Source organism: Nansenia antarctica (genome assembly GCF_963989245.1).
Source record: "Nansenia antarctica genome assembly, chromosome: 2".
Lineage (NCBI taxonomy): Eukaryota > Metazoa > Chordata > Actinopteri > Argentiniformes > Microstomatidae > Nansenia > Nansenia antarctica.
Genome location: NC_137675.1, coordinates 42,035,272 through 42,052,295, shown reverse-complemented (window position 1 = coordinate 42,052,295; position 17,024 = coordinate 42,035,272). Strand labels below are relative to the sequence as shown.

The 17,024-nt window shown below is 41.3% G+C and overlaps 1 protein-coding gene across 1 annotated transcript in view; it reads right to left on the bottom strand.

Annotated features, from left to right (window-relative positions):
* Nucleotides 1–12,701, bottom strand: part of slc17a7a (solute carrier family 17 member 7a) — a gene marked incomplete at both ends in the record, with an annotated part of 59,870 nt that extends 47,169 nt beyond the window's left edge. Inside the window, one exon of the mRNA XM_080522486.1 lies at nucleotides 12,640–12,701. Coding sequence (XP_080378612.1) covers nucleotides 12,640–12,701 — 62 coding nt within the window. The remainder of the gene's footprint in view (nucleotides 1–12,639) is intronic.
* Nucleotides 12,702–17,024: the final 4,323 nt, after the last annotated feature.

Sequence of the window (17,024 nt, the reverse complement as noted above, 5' to 3'; positions counted from 1 at the left end):
GCGAATTTACAAACGCAGCCATAATCTGCATCCCCCCACATCACCACTCGCACACCGGTAGGCTCTCAGTACAAACCAAAACATGCCAAAGGGAAACCGTGACTAAACACCTGAGAAGAGCTCCAACACAGTTGACTGGACCTATGTTGCAGGAGGGCCTCATTAAACCTCAGCCTCTGCTAAAGAGACAGATTGCAGCCTGACATCGGCACATATGCTACCTGCTAATGAGACTAGCCCATGGCAGCAATTACTGCTAATTACTGTTACATTTAGTTTAACTGTGTAACTGTGTATTTCTTTGTCTGTGTGTGTGTGTGTGTGTGTGTGTGTGTGTGTGTGTGTGTGTGTGTGTGTGTGTGTGTGTGTGTGTGTGCGTGTGTGTGTGTGTGTGCCTTCCACAGCCCTAGTGAGGACCAGTAGTCTGTAGAGACTGTAAAGATGTTCATAGTTCTACGTCATTGAAAGGGTTGGTGGACTCCATGGCGATTTACAGTCATACACTAATTCAGGACATGGACTTGGACTAACTAATCTATTCATGGACTACATTTAAATTCCTCAACATCTCTTTGATTTTGTTGCTCTGACATTTTAACATTTAGGCTGCGTTCGTAAATTCGCTCTGGAAATCTGATCAGCACTCATGGAATGCCTCGTCCAATCAAATGACTTGGTCCCTTTATGACGTTGAACCCAGTCTGCGCTCCGCCGCTCTCAGGGCGAATTTACGAACGTAGCCATAGTTGGCATTCCATAGAATCTAAAATATAAAACATATTCTGGTTTGTTTAACGCGTTTTTGCTTACTACATAACTCCATATGTGTTCTTTCATAGTTTTGATGTCTTCAGTATTAATCTACAATGTAGAAAATAATATGAAAAACCATTAAACGAGAAGGTGTGTCCAAACCTTTGACTGGTACTGTACATAGATTCAATATATTCAAATAAGTGATACTTCTCAATTCTTGAATTGCCATTTCTCTATCTCTTCTACAACCACCATCATGTTGATCATCATCATCATCATCATCTTCATCATCATCGCCATCACCATCGTCATCATCATCATCATAATCATCACCATCATCATCATCACCACCATCATCATCATCATCATCATCGTCATCGTCATCACCACTGCCATCACCCCCATCACCATCATCACCATCATCATCGTCATCACCACTGCCATCACCCCCATCGCCATCATCTTCATCTTCATCATCATCATCATCATCATCATCACCATGCTCTCCTTTCCAGTTGTTCTACAGATTCCAAAGATGACTCAGAGACAGTAGAGGCTATGTTTTCAGCCAGCACAAATGCAGGCTGGCGTATTGGTACTTTGTGTCGGTGGTAACAGGTGAAATGACCCCCCCCCCCCCGCCCCAATGCCCACGTTTGTGCTAAAACCGCAAAAAAAACAATTGCACTGCTGAAATACAGACATAGGAGTACAGATAACCTATGAAATGCCATCCGGTGGGTGGACTATAGGTAGTCATTTGTTTAATGCTATCCATACATCCCCATATACCGCATTTTTAAACAAACACACACACACACACCTGCGATGGTTACTGCATTCTCAGTCAGTTGACGAGGTTCATATCTCATTAGAATAGTGAGGACCTGAATAATCTCAGCTGGCAGCAATTAAGACTGAAACAGTATTTGAGTTGGGGGGGGCGGTAGTCAGATGACCTAAGGCACTGTACAGTATCATTATGATCCTAACAGAACAAAGGAAGATGGAGGGAGCCTATGCAAATACAGGGCAGCTAGTAGTAGTCTATTAATGCCTGCCTTGAGTTATGTTCTATAGTATAGAACATACAGGGGTCTTCAACCTTTTTCAACCCAAGGACCCCTTGGATGAGAGACAAATGGAACAGGGACCCCCACATGTAATAATATATATTTTTAAATGTCTCACATTTTAAAGCCTATAATAACTTTTATATTTACTTCATTCACCTTTTATTTCACCGTATTAACCTATTTATAAACTGGGTTATTAGCCTATATGTGTTTATGATTGATAAACCGTTAATGCATAATTATGATTGGTTATTATTATTATTATTATTATTATTATTGTTGTTGTTGTTGTTGTTGTTGTTGTTGTTGTTGTTGATGAGCAGTGGCGGACTCAGGCTGTTTGAAGGGCAGGGGCGAAAAGAAAAAAAGGGCAGCTACTGGACAACATGGGACCCCATCAGTGCACATGGTCAAGTTTAGACCATTGGAAGGGCAGCCAATAGGGCACATCCTCTAATTTCGCCACTCAAAAGGGCACTTTAGTGCGACTTTTTTCCACTGTGGGGGCTCATGGTCAGGTTTAGACCATTGGAGGGGCACCAATAGAGCACGTCCTCTCATTTTCGCCACTCAAAAGGGCACTTAAGAGAGATGTTTTTCAACCGTGGGGGCACCAGGAGGGGCGGTCGCCCCCCCTGCCCCCCCTTGAGTCCGCCAGTGTTTATATACAGGCTTATATTTTCTATTATTATTATAATTTTTCAACAATGAAACTTTTAGCTTCAGGAAGCCAGGTATGCCTACCTCAGTGAGATGACTGGCCCTGGTGGGTGGTACACACCCTGTCTATTCTGGGGGAGATGGAGGTTGTCAGGCAGAGCATCATGTCATCCTCAGGCTGCAGTCTGGAACTGTATTTGCTCTTCAGGTAGGTGAGGGAGGAGAATCCTCTTTCACAAAGATAAGTTGTTGCAAAACGCAAGAGGCTCACCATGGCCTTTGCTGTCAGTTGGGGGAAGTATTTCTGGCAATGGATCCAGAACTGGGTGAGAGGCTGTGACTCGTACACATTCTTGTGTGTACTGTCTATCAGCTGATCTTCCTCAGCGGCTGTCAGGTTTAGGCGTCGGATGCAGGGGCGGATTTAGGATCGTAGGAGTTCCGGGGCTTAGCCCAGAGGGAGAATATAATGTGCGCGCGGAGCGCGCCGAAATTTTTGGCCTTCAACCTTCAACCAACTTACCACCACCTTAAAGCGGACAAAAGGCACTGGAGAACACATATACATTCACACCCTTTAATGAAGCAAACTAATTGTGGTGGTTCTGGGCACAGAGGGAGGTCAGCACACGTAGCTCCCCCTGTCAGTCACCATCATTTATATTTGTATAGAATTACATAATTGATGGGCTGAGGCTAGTTATGTTACAGTATGTATATCAGGGCAGACTCTGTGCTCACCACTTATATTGTATTTAGAGTCTTGTCCTGTGTTATATGACGATATATTACATGTATTGTTGGCCTGTGTATAGTACTGTGAAATCAAATCCCCCCTGGGACATTAAACAAACTTAGTTAGTTAGAGTTACATCTTAGGATAGATTTGAGTCATGTTCTGTATACATACATACTACCATAAGGGCATACTTAATGTGGTTACTCCATGTTTACTAGCTGTAACATTAACGTTACATCATTCTTTTTCACTTGTTACTCAGTCAACCAGAGTGCAGATATCAAAGACTATCAGCCTGTTATTCACTTTATTTGAATAAGTATTATAAGTATAATATTACTTTATTTGAATAAGTATTATCCTTTGTTTGATTTCTTACCATGTACCGTAACAGTACCTTGCTATGTTTCATTTTCATTATAACATAACGTTATGTTATGATAGCCAGCTAGCATTAGCAAACCGGAAAAGTAGTGTCAGTGAGTCAGTCACCTTTCTAATAAGATTCACAAACCTGAAACATCATCTATGTCATCACTGCTGGTGAAGTCATTGTTGTCAGCTGCTGATACGGCTGCTGCAACACTTCTTGGCGCTTGTTTTGTTGAAAACAACTTTGGGATATCCTTCCTTACAATTGTGCAAGTCAGGCACTGATTGAGATCACTTCTTCTTCAGGGCAGGGCAGGCTACGCAGTATGCAGGCTAATGTCGCGCAGCTGCTGCCTCTCTGTTGGACTCCGGTACTGCACGTTACTCACGAGAGTTTTTTTTTTTTTTTTTTTTTTTTTTGTAAAACATTCGGGGCTTTTCAGAAAACATCCGGGGCTTGAGCCCCAGTAGCCACCCCCTAGCGCCGCCCCTGGTCGGATGCATTGTCTTTGAATGGAAACCGTATCCATGTCTTGTGCTTAGACGTTGGCACATGCACATCAGAAAAGTACTTCTCAAATTGACTTTCGAGTGCCTCCAAGTGATCAACAATTGCGCATTTCACGTCAGGCGAGGGCTCCGCGGAAATGCATTGAAATGCGCAGCCAGCTCCGCGCGGTTTTGGCCAACCAGAATCTCGTGGATAGCTGTGCGTAATTCAAAGACGCCCGCCCATTCTGATCCACGGGATCTGACCTCGGAATGGTAAAGGAGCGGCGCATAGAGAAGCAAAGAGGCGGGTTTGTTATTATCAAACTAGTAACTAAATTAGTAACGTTATGCTAGTTATTAATTAACGTTAATTTCGCAATGAAGACCGAACTGCAGCGTTTTAGCCAACACATAGCTTGCTAGACAGGTGTGTTATTTTTTTCAGCTGACTTTATGTTAGACTCTGCATGATGGGCATAATTTATTTTGTAAATTGTTTTTGTCAAAAGTAGTTTATTATTGCCTATTAATGCGTGTACTTTACTCAATATCATTTTTGTCTCACTGATTATTTTGGTGAAAATTGTGAATTATTATGACAAAAATTGGCGGACCCCCTGCAGTACCTCTGCGGACCCCCTAGGGTTCGCGGACCCCCGGTTGAAGACCACAATCTATACAAACAGTAGTTCAGCAGATAATGTAAGATGTAAGGTGATTTAAATCTGCAATCCAAATGGCTGGCCTGTCACTTGTTTTTGGAATACAATTCAAAGATGATGCTGCAGAAAGGTGACTAGTGACTACACTGAAATACATAGATAGAGTGTTCTGACAGTGCAAGACATGATGGGGCTATTGCACATTTTTGTTTTGCTCTGCTTTGAGCGTGTTCCCCAAAAACTGAGCTTGGTCTAGTTTATGCTACACCTATGAAGTAGTTATAGCCGTGATTGTACTCTGTATACTCTGTCAAATATATCAATTAAACAACTGATAAAGAACTGCAGGAAATCTGTCTGGAGACGTGATTAGGGTCGTTTTACTTTTGCAGTCAGACAGATGAATTGCAAAATAAAGACTCTCTTTTTTCCAGCTTCATAGATGTGGCTTCTGGGCAGTCCAAACAGATTGCCTCTTTCAGTGCAGCCATCCAGCACACAGTTCTCTGGGACCCTCCACTTATCCATGGCTTTCCTCCTGCTCAACACCTAAGTGTACTTGTGTGTACTCCATCCATTAGTCCATTACCATGACCAACCTCTGTGGCCTCAATTTCCACATCGCTGACCACCTCGCCATACAATTCTCTATTCCTGTTCCCTCCACCCCTGGCTTCCTGCAGCACACCATGACGTACAGGAATATTGAAAATATCAACCCCACTGACCTCACTAACGTCCTTAACTAACATCTTGCCCACTTCTCTGGTCAAGGCGAGCCTGCCTGTCCTCTGCCCCCTATGGTAGATATCATCAACTCATCTATCTTAACTGGTTCTGTCCCTACTGCATTGAAACTGGCTGCTGTCACACCCATCTTAAAGAACCGGGTCCTGGACCCAGACAACCTCAGTCATTTCAAACCCATCTCCAACCTCCCCTTTCTCAGCAAGATTCTAGAACGTGTAGCTTTGATTGATTGATTGAAAACTTTATTAGAAGATTTGCAGAAGTAGGTACATGAAAGTACATATTACATACAAGGTCAACTAACAGGATAAAAACCCAAGAAAGCCACTGGCTTATTTCAATTGGGGTCCTTGATTCTCAATTCATCGTTACATGTAAGACAGACAAAAAACGAGTACTATCTACAAGATAATACAGACAAATAACTAGTACTATCTACAAGATAAACATACATCCAACATGGGAAGAACAATACAGACATAACAACAAAACAACAAGAATATATAGAGGGTAGTCCAGGTGGGGGTGTAGTCTTTTAATTTGATTTTTGATTTAGAGGGTCCAGTTACGGATTGCAGCCTCCTGTAAATGTTTTTTGAGAGTGGTTTTGAAGGTGGACAGTGTTTTGCACTCCTTTAAGATTATAGGAAGGGCGTTCCACATTTTTACTGCATAGTTTGCAAACGAGTTTAACCCCTTGTTTGTGGTGCAACGCGGTTGAACGTGGTTCGTGGAGCTTCCTCTGGTATTGTATGTGTGGACGTTGTTCACTTTTTGGAAGTATGTTGACAGGTACTTGGGTGTCTTTGTGGTGTAGCGTATCTTGAAGACCAGGCCCAGTGCAAGCTGCTGCACTCTGTCAACTACTCGTAGCCAATCAAGGCTCAAAAAATGAGCAGCGGTTAGATGTGTCCTAGGGTTGAGGCCTAGCAGAAGCCTAACCAGTTTATTTTGGGCTGTCTGGAGTCTTGTTTTTAGGGCCTTTGTGGTTCTATAGTACCATGATGTTACGGCATAGTCGAAGTGACATTGAATGAGAGCTCCTGATAGGGTCCTCAGTGTGTTTTTACTGACAAGTGAGGATATCCTGTACAATAATCTAGTTCTATGGTTAACTTTTTTGATTACTTTTGCTGCCATTTTATCTCCGGAAAGATTTGCCTCTAAGATGGAGCCCAGGTATGTAATATCCTCTTTTCTTGTGATAGTAATGTTACCCACTTTTATATTGTAATTTACAGCCTTTCTGAGTTTAGATGGGGATCCGTATAGGATGGTTTCAGTTTTACCTAGGTGTATTGATAGTTTATTGTCAGCTAGCCAGATGCAGATTCTACTCAGTTCAGTGCTTAGCGCTTTTTCCACCTGCAATATGTCCCTGTCAGAGACCAGCAGAGCCGAGTCATCCGCGAACAGGAACAAATTGCAATCACATGCTGATGACATGTCATTCACATATATTAGGAACAGTAAAGGTCCCAATATGCTTCCTTGTGGAACGCCGCTGCCTCTCATCTCCAGAAATATATGTCACACTACCAACCATTTGAACCACTACATTCCTGATCAGAGGCCAAGTACAGCACAAAAACAGCTCTGGTCAAGGTGGTCAATGATCTCCCCTTGGCTGCTGATGATAGCAATATCACTATATTCATTCTCCTTGACTTTTCTGCAGATTTTGATACTATCTCACACACCATCCTCCTGGAATGACTTGAGACGGCCCTCTGCATCACTGGAACACCCCTGGTTTGGTTCAAATCATACCTGTCCAACAGGTGGCAGTAGGTGTCCCTTGGGGGGTCCAGATCCGCCCCAGCACCAGTGAGACAAGGCGTCCCTCAGGGCTCCCTTTTGGCCCGCTACTGTTCACCATTTACCTCCTCCCACTTGGCGAAATCATTTGGAAACATAGCCTCAAATTCCACACATAATGTTATGCTGATGACACCTAGCTCTACCGCCACACCAAACCCCCTGCCACCCTCACTCCTCTCATCTCCTGCCTAAAAAAATGGATGACCACCAATCTTCTCAAACTCCACAGCAATAAAACAGAACTCCTGGTTGTTGCGCCCAAGACCCTCCTTCAAAGGATCAGTAACCTCGTCCTCACCATTGATGGCTGTTCCATCTGCCCCTCCTCGGAGGTTAGGAACTTGGGGGTCTTGCTGGACCCAACCCTTTCCTTTGAACCCCACATACGATCAGTCACCAAGTCTGCCTTCTTCCATCTCAAAACCGTCTCCCGTCTCCGACCTTCACTCTCTGATACCTCTGCCAAAACATTAATACATGCCTTTGTCACCTTCCGCCTGGATTATTGGTCCTTTGTGGTGTTTCCAGCAAGGCCCTGAATCAGCTACAATTATGTCCACAATTCAGCTGCCAGGATCCTCACTGGCACTAAACCCTGGGAGCACATCACCCCCACCCTGCAACAACTTCACTAGCTCCCCATAAAACATAGAATCTCCTTCAAGATCCTCCTCCTCACCTGCTGCTGCACCCAGGCTGTGGATCACCCTTCCACCAGCCATCCGATTCTCTGATACTCTCAACACATTCAAGACCAGACTCAGGACGCATCTTTTCAGACTCGCCTTCGTAGAGCATGGCATGGCCCTGACTAACCCATAGCTGCATGAGCTCTTTCTATTTTTTCCTTTTTGTTTTTGAATACGATTTGATCTTCTGTATCTTTATTTCTGTTTTTGTTTGCTGTGTTTTTTAAAGTGCTTATAAAATAAAATATATTATTATTATGATTATGATTATGATTATGATTATTATGATTATGATTATTATTATTAGGGTAGATACAGCAACAATAAACTAGTAAAAGGCACTCAACAAATGATACAAATACACATTTCCTCAGTGGCTCCAAAAGTATTGGAAAGAAATCATAAAATGTCAAAATAAAGCACTTATGTTTAGTGGTTGATAATCCTTTACATGCAATAACTGCCTGAGGTCTGCGACCCCTTGACCCCACCAGACCATGGGTATCTTCACCACATTGTATTTCCTGGGCCAACAGAGGTCAAATCCTGCTCCCGACCCTGTTTCACTGTAACCCCATCTCTACAAGTTCTATCTGCCTGAATGCATTATTAGAATACAGAATGAGGGTGGATGTCCACTCTCCTCTTAAAAAAACCTGATATCAACAGCAAAAACATAAAAAACATCAAATCAAAACATAAAAATAATGATCCCTTTAAGGTACTATAACTAAATTGGTCAAGAATGTAAATAAGGTAATTGTTGAGGACATTGAATGGGGAATTGAATTAATGGAATTACCAGGAGAGGGAATTTAATTGGAATCAAATTTGTAGATTTTTCTTTTTTTTTACTGGGTATGTTGATTGAGAAGAACAATATGTGGGAATAATTGCTGTGGATTATAATCTAAGAAGCAATATCCATTAATATTCAATCAGCACTGCACGCCATAATGGAGACAGCTCTTCAGTCCTATGTAAGAGTGATGAGGGTAAATGAGCTGACGATATGAGACTCTTTTGTTACCTTTTATATTAAATTCACCAATTCACAGAGCGTTCCTGATAATCCCCCATAAGAGGATGAAATGGGGAAAGGGGAGGGGGAGGGAGAGAGAGAGAGAGAGAGAGAGAGAGAGAGAGAGAGAGAGAGAGAGAGAGAGAGAGAGAGAGAGAGAGAGAGAGAGAGAGAGAAAGTCGATAGTGGCAAAAATGTTACGTAATCCCAGACGTTCTAGTCAATATTTGTCCAGTTATCCAATGACATTTTAGAGGTTCTATTAAACCTCTATTAAAGCTTGTTGTCTCTCCATTTGGTGTATAATGCTGCTATAAACAAGTGAATAGGTGGCAAACGTATCCACAGTTAACACAAGTGGTTTAGTTTGATGGAACTAGCAACATTTTAAAAGCCAGCCGCTGTCTGATGAAATTGATCTCAGAAATCCCCATTACCCCCTTTTTCAATGTACATGACATCTTCTATATTGGAATAAAAAATATTATAAAAAAAAAAAAAAAATCCCCATTACCCATCAGATCCTCTAAAACAATTGCTGCTTTTGCTATTGGGATTTAGCTAACAGTAGTGTCGCCCTCTACCACTCACTTCCTTCCTTCCTTCCTCCCTCCCTCCCTCCGTCCCTCTCTCTCCCACTCCTCTCTCTCTAGTGAACAGATTGGTTCTCGGTGGGACTGTGTTACCTAGAGAGGCACCCTCCTCTCAACAAACGCATGCACGCATGAATATTTGGCATGCATTACTACTCTGTTGTGCACGACTATTCACACATAGAAACATTGTGTATGCCATTTACATAAAAAAGGACCATTTGTGTCATTATAATCCTCATTCCTTCCAAATACATGTGACATTAATTTCCAAACTAATAATTTCAACATTTATCAACATTACTCCAAAATACACAATAAAAGAGAATGAAAGCACTTTGTTTATCGTTTTTGAGTTCTCTTTCCAAGAAGGTTGCACATTAGATGCATGCACAAATTAATGAAAACAACACTTGTTCCCAGTCGTTTTCCACTAGAAACTGGAGATTCAGATTCTCTTTGATTTCGTAATTTGGAAAAATGAGACCCTGCACAAACAAACTCTATCAACATCAGTACTTGGTTAGTAACAATACTATGCTATAAAGCTCTATCTTTCTACTCATCAAGCCCTATACTCATCAATTGTACTTACATGGGAAATCGAGTGTACCTGTCTACCTGTCTTGACCCACCATTTGAGAACCACACAAAGAAAACAGAACAGAACTGCTCTTTCTGTGAACGTTTAAGAACAAACAGTGTTAATTCTGAATAAGGAAACTCCAATGTCCCAAATCAAATACTGTTGTAGCCTACTTTACTTCGAGTATACCCACGTTATTAATAAGAGTTACACAGCCTTAAATAGTCTTAAAGGGACCAGGCTGACAAATCCTGATTTTTGACGAATATATGAGGAAACAAATGACTCATCATTTCAGTGTTAGAAAGTCTTTTCGTAGTTGGTATGTGGGGAACACACAGTGGGTAGGCTGAGAATCTGGGGACACCCTCCAATGATTGAGAGATGATGAGGGATGCACAGATACAGAGAGAATGATAAGGGAAGTATGCAAGTGTTAGGGGTGCTCCTGACCTTATCATACTGTAGTATTTGCTTACTTAGCAGAGTTTAATATAGAAACAGGGGACGCATTCTGATGGAGAAAACCTCTAAATAATAAATGAACTACTGGCTGCATTCGGTGGGAGGGATCCAGGTTTTGTCTGTGAGATGCCTGCTCACACGCACACACAAATGCAAAACCCGCATAAACACCCACACCGCTCCGCCCCACACCCGCCCGCCGATCTGAATCCAATGAAATATTTCGCAGTGCCTCGCATTAGACACCACACCATCAGGCAGAGCAATAAAACATATATTTGACTCTCGTGCCTTACACTCTTAATCCGGGAGTCCCGGATGGGATGACAACCATGTAGGCGGGGGTGAGGGTGGAGTGGGTGGTAGAGGGGGCTGTAGTAGAGTGGGAGGGGTGGAGTTTAGGGATTTACATGGACCGACAGCTGGGCAGAGAAACGTGCTATTTCAGGAAGGATTTATACGTTTGGTTTTTACCCCAAATCCTGAGACAGCGCAAACTCGAAGCCATTATTGCTATTGCGTGTAGCCCTAAGTGTCCCTAATTTGTATTAAATTATTGCCTTATCACACTGCCGATGAAATGTTAATTTACAGTCGATAGAATATTATTGACTTATTATTATTATTGAGTATTATTATTGAATACTATTACATTATAAACCTAACCATTTATTTGTCTGTAAATCTGCTAATTTGCGTTGTAATACTCATATCTGGCAATGAGCCAATATAAAAACGACATTTTAAAAGTTTGCATATAAGCGTGCTCATCGTGATTTTTGGTTCCAATGGATGTTTTTCCACAATATCGCCATTATAAATAAGGCTATTTGTGTAACAACTTTGGAAACGCATTGCTTTCAATCATGTGAATAACATGTGAATACACAACACGAGAAATAGTAGAGTTATTCTGGCTTAGACGAAGTGAAGTCATTTGAAAGACCTATGGACAATATTGCTGAAATAAATAATACATAAATTAGGCCTATCCGCCTATCTGACTCAGATGTTGGCTATTTTCTCATATGGATATGCGTCGATTTCTACTATTAATTTTGAAGCCTTTATGCAATTGTTCACAATTATTCATCGTTCAACATTTCTTTTACTAACTCATTTGATTTTTTTAAGGATGAATCACTGCATAATGTAAAAAAAATAAGGTGTCGAAGGGTTAGAGTTAGGACCTTACCTAGGGTAAGGGCTTTACCTTAAATGTTGGTGAAAATCCAAACATTATTAAAAGGTATTGTTTTTGAGCAACTGTATCGAACTGTTGGTTCAAATAATGAACGCGCTAATGGAGGGCTGAAAACCTTTAAATCAGAAGTGATGGTTAGTTCGTCCGAGTGCGAGCCGTCTAACTGCCTTAGGGACACTATACGAGGTTAATCTTACTCTCTCCGTTTCCTTCCATCTGGACAATCTTCTCAATCAGCCAGGGCGCGCGAATTACGCACGGAAACATTATACAATCACACCTCTCAGAGCCACTCTATGAGTGACACCATGTCACCTGCGAAGACTGAACAAACTGTAAACCATATACATTATCAAATGTAACTGCAGAATATATTTATCTTGAACATGACATTATTTCTCAGTGTTCTAGTTGAAGATCCATAATATCTACTCCTTCTCTCACTCTCTGCACACCAGTTGTTAACATACATGTAGCCTGCCCAATGCGCGTACCGTGGGCGTCCAGGTGCGCTTCACCAATATCCAGGTATAGATCGTGTGGTAGAGTATCTGACATTGCGCTTGTTTATAGTCCCTCTCACAAAAGAAGTAGCCTATACCCAACTTGTCAGAAACCCAGCAAGAAAGTTAACATGGGAGATAAGATTTGGGAATGGGGTGATGGATGAACTACCGTATCTGACAATATTCTCAACAAACGGGGTTAAAATCAACCAAATTGAGAACCACCATCAATATCGTTAGGAAGTACCTGTGTATCTTTCCCAGAGTCTTGCCCGCGACCGCTTTAAACCTGTCTGGTCGGACCTCCATCCTCGCGACTCCCAGATACGGCCGGTGTGCTGCTGTCCCGTGCGCACACAGTCTCTCTCTCAATCTCTCTCTCAATCACCCCCCCCCCCCTCTCTCTCTCTCTCTCTCTCTCTCTCTCTCTCTCTCTCTCCTCTATTCATCATCCCCCCTCCTCTCGCTCACTGACACATTTTATGTCACGTTTTTCTTACTTAAAAATACCTTTCCATATTCATGATATCTGTGATATTTCCAGTTATAGGCTAACATATCCTAATGTCCATGTCCTTATGGCTACAGAACATCCAAGAGCCGATGACGAGAAAGAGTTCGTCATGTAAACGAGTCAACTCGACGTGTTTCCCAAACGATCTCCTCAATCGCATCAGATCAATCGTTCTCGTCAATTTCAAGGATGAGTAGTAGCCTAAACAATCATTGGTTTTACAATTAAACAATTTTACCTGTAACATACAGTATATGAATATATTCGTGAATATGCTGGCCTAAAAGATAAATAGGCGGTGTCAAAAAAAACTTTGTTTAAACATTGTTTTGTTGGTTGTATCATTGTAGCCGGTCATGACGGAAAATGGTATGGTGCAGCAATGCAATGTCTATATCCAAATATTGTATAAACATGTAAAAAGATGTTGATTCACTGCCTTGTGCCAATAGGGAGATCGTTAAAACCAAACGAACCATACAGTATAGAATGCGGTAACATCAACACATCATTGTTTTTCTGGTTGTCATTGATGGTCATCATCCTACGTAGATTTTTCTTTATCCTTTTTTTTTTTTTTTTAAATACAGCCATCAGAAAATCTGCATTTCACGGGAAAGTTTCCCAACATCGTAACAAGGTGGACATTCTGTAACACAGGGTAGGCTATATTTGAACATTTGGTAAAAAGTACATTTGGTAAAAAGTAACGCTTTTCTTGTTGCAATAGCTTTTCCTTTATCCTTTATCTTTTACTATCCTATTTTACTACTAAGTCTTTTAAAATAAATATTCATTGTTATTTTTGTTTTTATTCCAGTTCTGTTTTTAACCTCATGTGCATGGAATGTTTAACATTGTTACATTATCCCATTATTGATATACGGTAGGCTGTATCCCAGTGAGCAATAGACGTCTTTTCAACCTCGCGTCTACAATATAAACCAATATAGACCAGCTATATTACGGCTATATTTTCTACTTATCTTAAATGCATGAAAACCGTTATTAAACCCCTCTAAACTGTCAGAATACGTCCCAGACGTCATGTAGTATGAGATTCCATGTAGTCTAGCATAGTTATTCATGCGGAAGTGGTGGTTTAAATTGCGTCTATACGTCGCTGTCCTTTAACCCAGATAAATGCGGTCTGTGTCTAAACCTGTTTTAGTCTAGCAGCACTTTGAGTTTAAATTAATACCCTAAACGCCTGTAGATTGTCAAAATATGTACCAGACCGTCATATAGTCTGAGATTCCATGTAGTCTAGCATAGTTATTCATGCGGAAGTGGTGGTTTAAATTGCGTCTATACGTCGCTGTCCTTTAACCCAGATAAATGCTGTCTGTGTCTAAACATGTTTTAGTCTAGCAGCACTTTGAGTTTAAATTAATACCCTAAACGCCTGTAGATTGTCAAAATATGTACCAGACCGTCATTTAGTCTGAGATTCCATGTAGTCTAGCATAGTTATTCATGCGGAAGTGGTGGTTTAAATTGCGTCTATACGTCGCTGTCCTTTAACTCAGATAAATGCGGTCTGTGTTTAAACATATTTTCTACTTATCTCAAATGCATTAAAACCGTTATTAAACCCATTCTATTGTCCTTACGCTCTACTCTATGACTATGAGGCTGGGAAGACAAATCGGCAACACACTACATGAACTGAATTGAGATTATATAGAAAAATAGTCATAGTACCAGGTGTTGATGACTGCAGAGGAGAGTCTATCATTGTAGAGTCATCAGTGGCTTTTCAAACAAAGATCAAAGCACATGAACAACTTTAAACAGGAACAAGTAGCACAGAATGAGAGGAAAGACCAGTTATATTTTAAAAATACAAACGCATTGCTTACAGGCATATTCTTCTTTGTCCTTTTCTTTTAATTCAAAGAGGTCCATAGAAACTGATCGTTAAAAGGAAATATCGTTAAAATGTGCTTTCTTAAATACAAAAAACGTCACATAATAATCGCATTACGTTTTGCTACATGTAACCGGTTGGTTATTATTTCCAGTTTGCGGTTAATGTAATTTTGGTTAACAAATGCTTTCTTTCGCTACGATTGGAGACGGGTTACCACGTGACCATGGGACGTATTGAATTTCCCGGTTGGAACAGTGAAAAGTAGTATTTTTGGGATGTTTTGTACATTGGCACTACATTATTATTGTTAAAACACTATTCCACTAATACCATTATTATTATATAGTGGAATGCCTATAGAAACTATTGTTGAGGTTAAACCGTGACCTACATTGACGTGCCAGAGAATGACTACCCTCCCTCGAAACCATCGCGGGTATCGCTTCTCGGCCTTTTGGCTAAGATCAAGTGTATCTGTTCTTATCAGTTTAATATCTGATACGTCCCCTACCCGGGGACGTTATATTAAATTGATTTTTGGAGCAGGGAGATGGAATAGGGGCTTGCTCCGTCCACACCACGCATCGACCTGGTATTGCAGTACCTCCAGGAACATAATATTTCAACGGCATTTCAAGGTCTAAATATACGCCAAATTGGAAATTGAAACAACGTCTATGTTTAGACGTTGAAATGTTGTTGAAACATAGACAGGGAAACAACGTATATGTTTCAACGGCATTTCAACGTCTAAACATAGACGTTGTTTCAATTTCCAATTTGGCGTATATTTAGCCTCGATTTCGCCTAGACGTCTACAGGCCATTTAGACGTTGTTTAGACGTCTAATCAACGTAAAATTGCTCACTGGGATGTATTGTAATAAACCTCCTTGATGGGGTAGACCAAACCGGTCTACTGTCAGACCACAAGCACAGAGGACACAGACAATGACTTGAAATACAAAAGGGCCACTTTATTTTACAGGGCAATATTTAAGACAGCATAGGTTGGGTAAGCTATAGAAAACCGTTCTGGGTACGGTAGGGTTATGCATTGGTATTGCTTGCATACCTTTACTGACAGAAACATCGTAATATAATTACAACAAGTTGTAAACTGATTTGGGGGCCCAATATCATTTTCTAACTTGTGATGACGACTACAGTTTTTAATGTACACAGACATAATATGTTTCAAAATGTTTAGGAAGTTTGAATAATAATAATAATAATAATAATAGGACCGGAAATGGTAGCTGTTTTCCAGACTTCTGATTCGACAAGGGGCGCAGCCAGACGCTATTGGTTATTTTTGGCGCGGTTTAAACAATGTTCGCGGTTTTGTGTGGATGGTGTATTTCTATAACTGTGATTGTGTGGACGCGATTCTTTTTTTAGGGAAAACCCCGGTTACAAAATAAACGGTGTAGTGTGGACAAGGCCTTAGACTCAGGCACTCCCCTTATCTCATAGGCCATAGGTATAGTGAGTCATGCTTCATAAAGCCACACATTAGAGTACACGCTTAAAGTCACACGGTAGAGCACACGCTTAAAGCCACACATTAGAGCACACGCTTTCTAGAGCCACGGCACGCCACGCACGCATAAGGTGGTCAACACAGGACCCAGTGATCACACACATCAATTACCATAAACTACTTGGTTTGTGCCCAACCCCTGGTCTACCCCCCTTGTCGGTCCTAGCCGACAACCCGCTGTAATTAAAATACAGGTACAACACTTTATATTATTTAACAGTTCATAGGCCTAGACAAAACAACAAACATGTATAAAGAGATTAAAATGGCACATAACTTGCCGGTTTTCCAAGATCCCACCCTGGGGTCGGAGCAGTTAACTGCGACCGTCCTAAGTGACTGTAACGCCGGGTGCACACAGGGCCATTGCGTTGCACCGGAAGTCATTCATCTCAATGGGGCCGTTGCGTTGATCAGTTGCCTTGCTCTGCATTGCGTTTCTTGACCGTCAGGGTGCGGCAATCAGTCAAAAAAATTCTGCTTTTTGCGTTGCGTTGGATCCGGAAGTAAACCGGAAGTAGTTTCTTGCCCGGAGCTCTCGCCTCAGATTTTAAATCCTCAATTTTGGCCGCCATTGGCTAAAATCTGTAATTTGGCTCTAAAGTGTTAATATGTCATTTTATGACGTTTTTATATGTTTTCAGGCGGGAAAGTAACCATATATATTCACAAAATGTGTCCAGTTTATCAAAATAACCCGTTT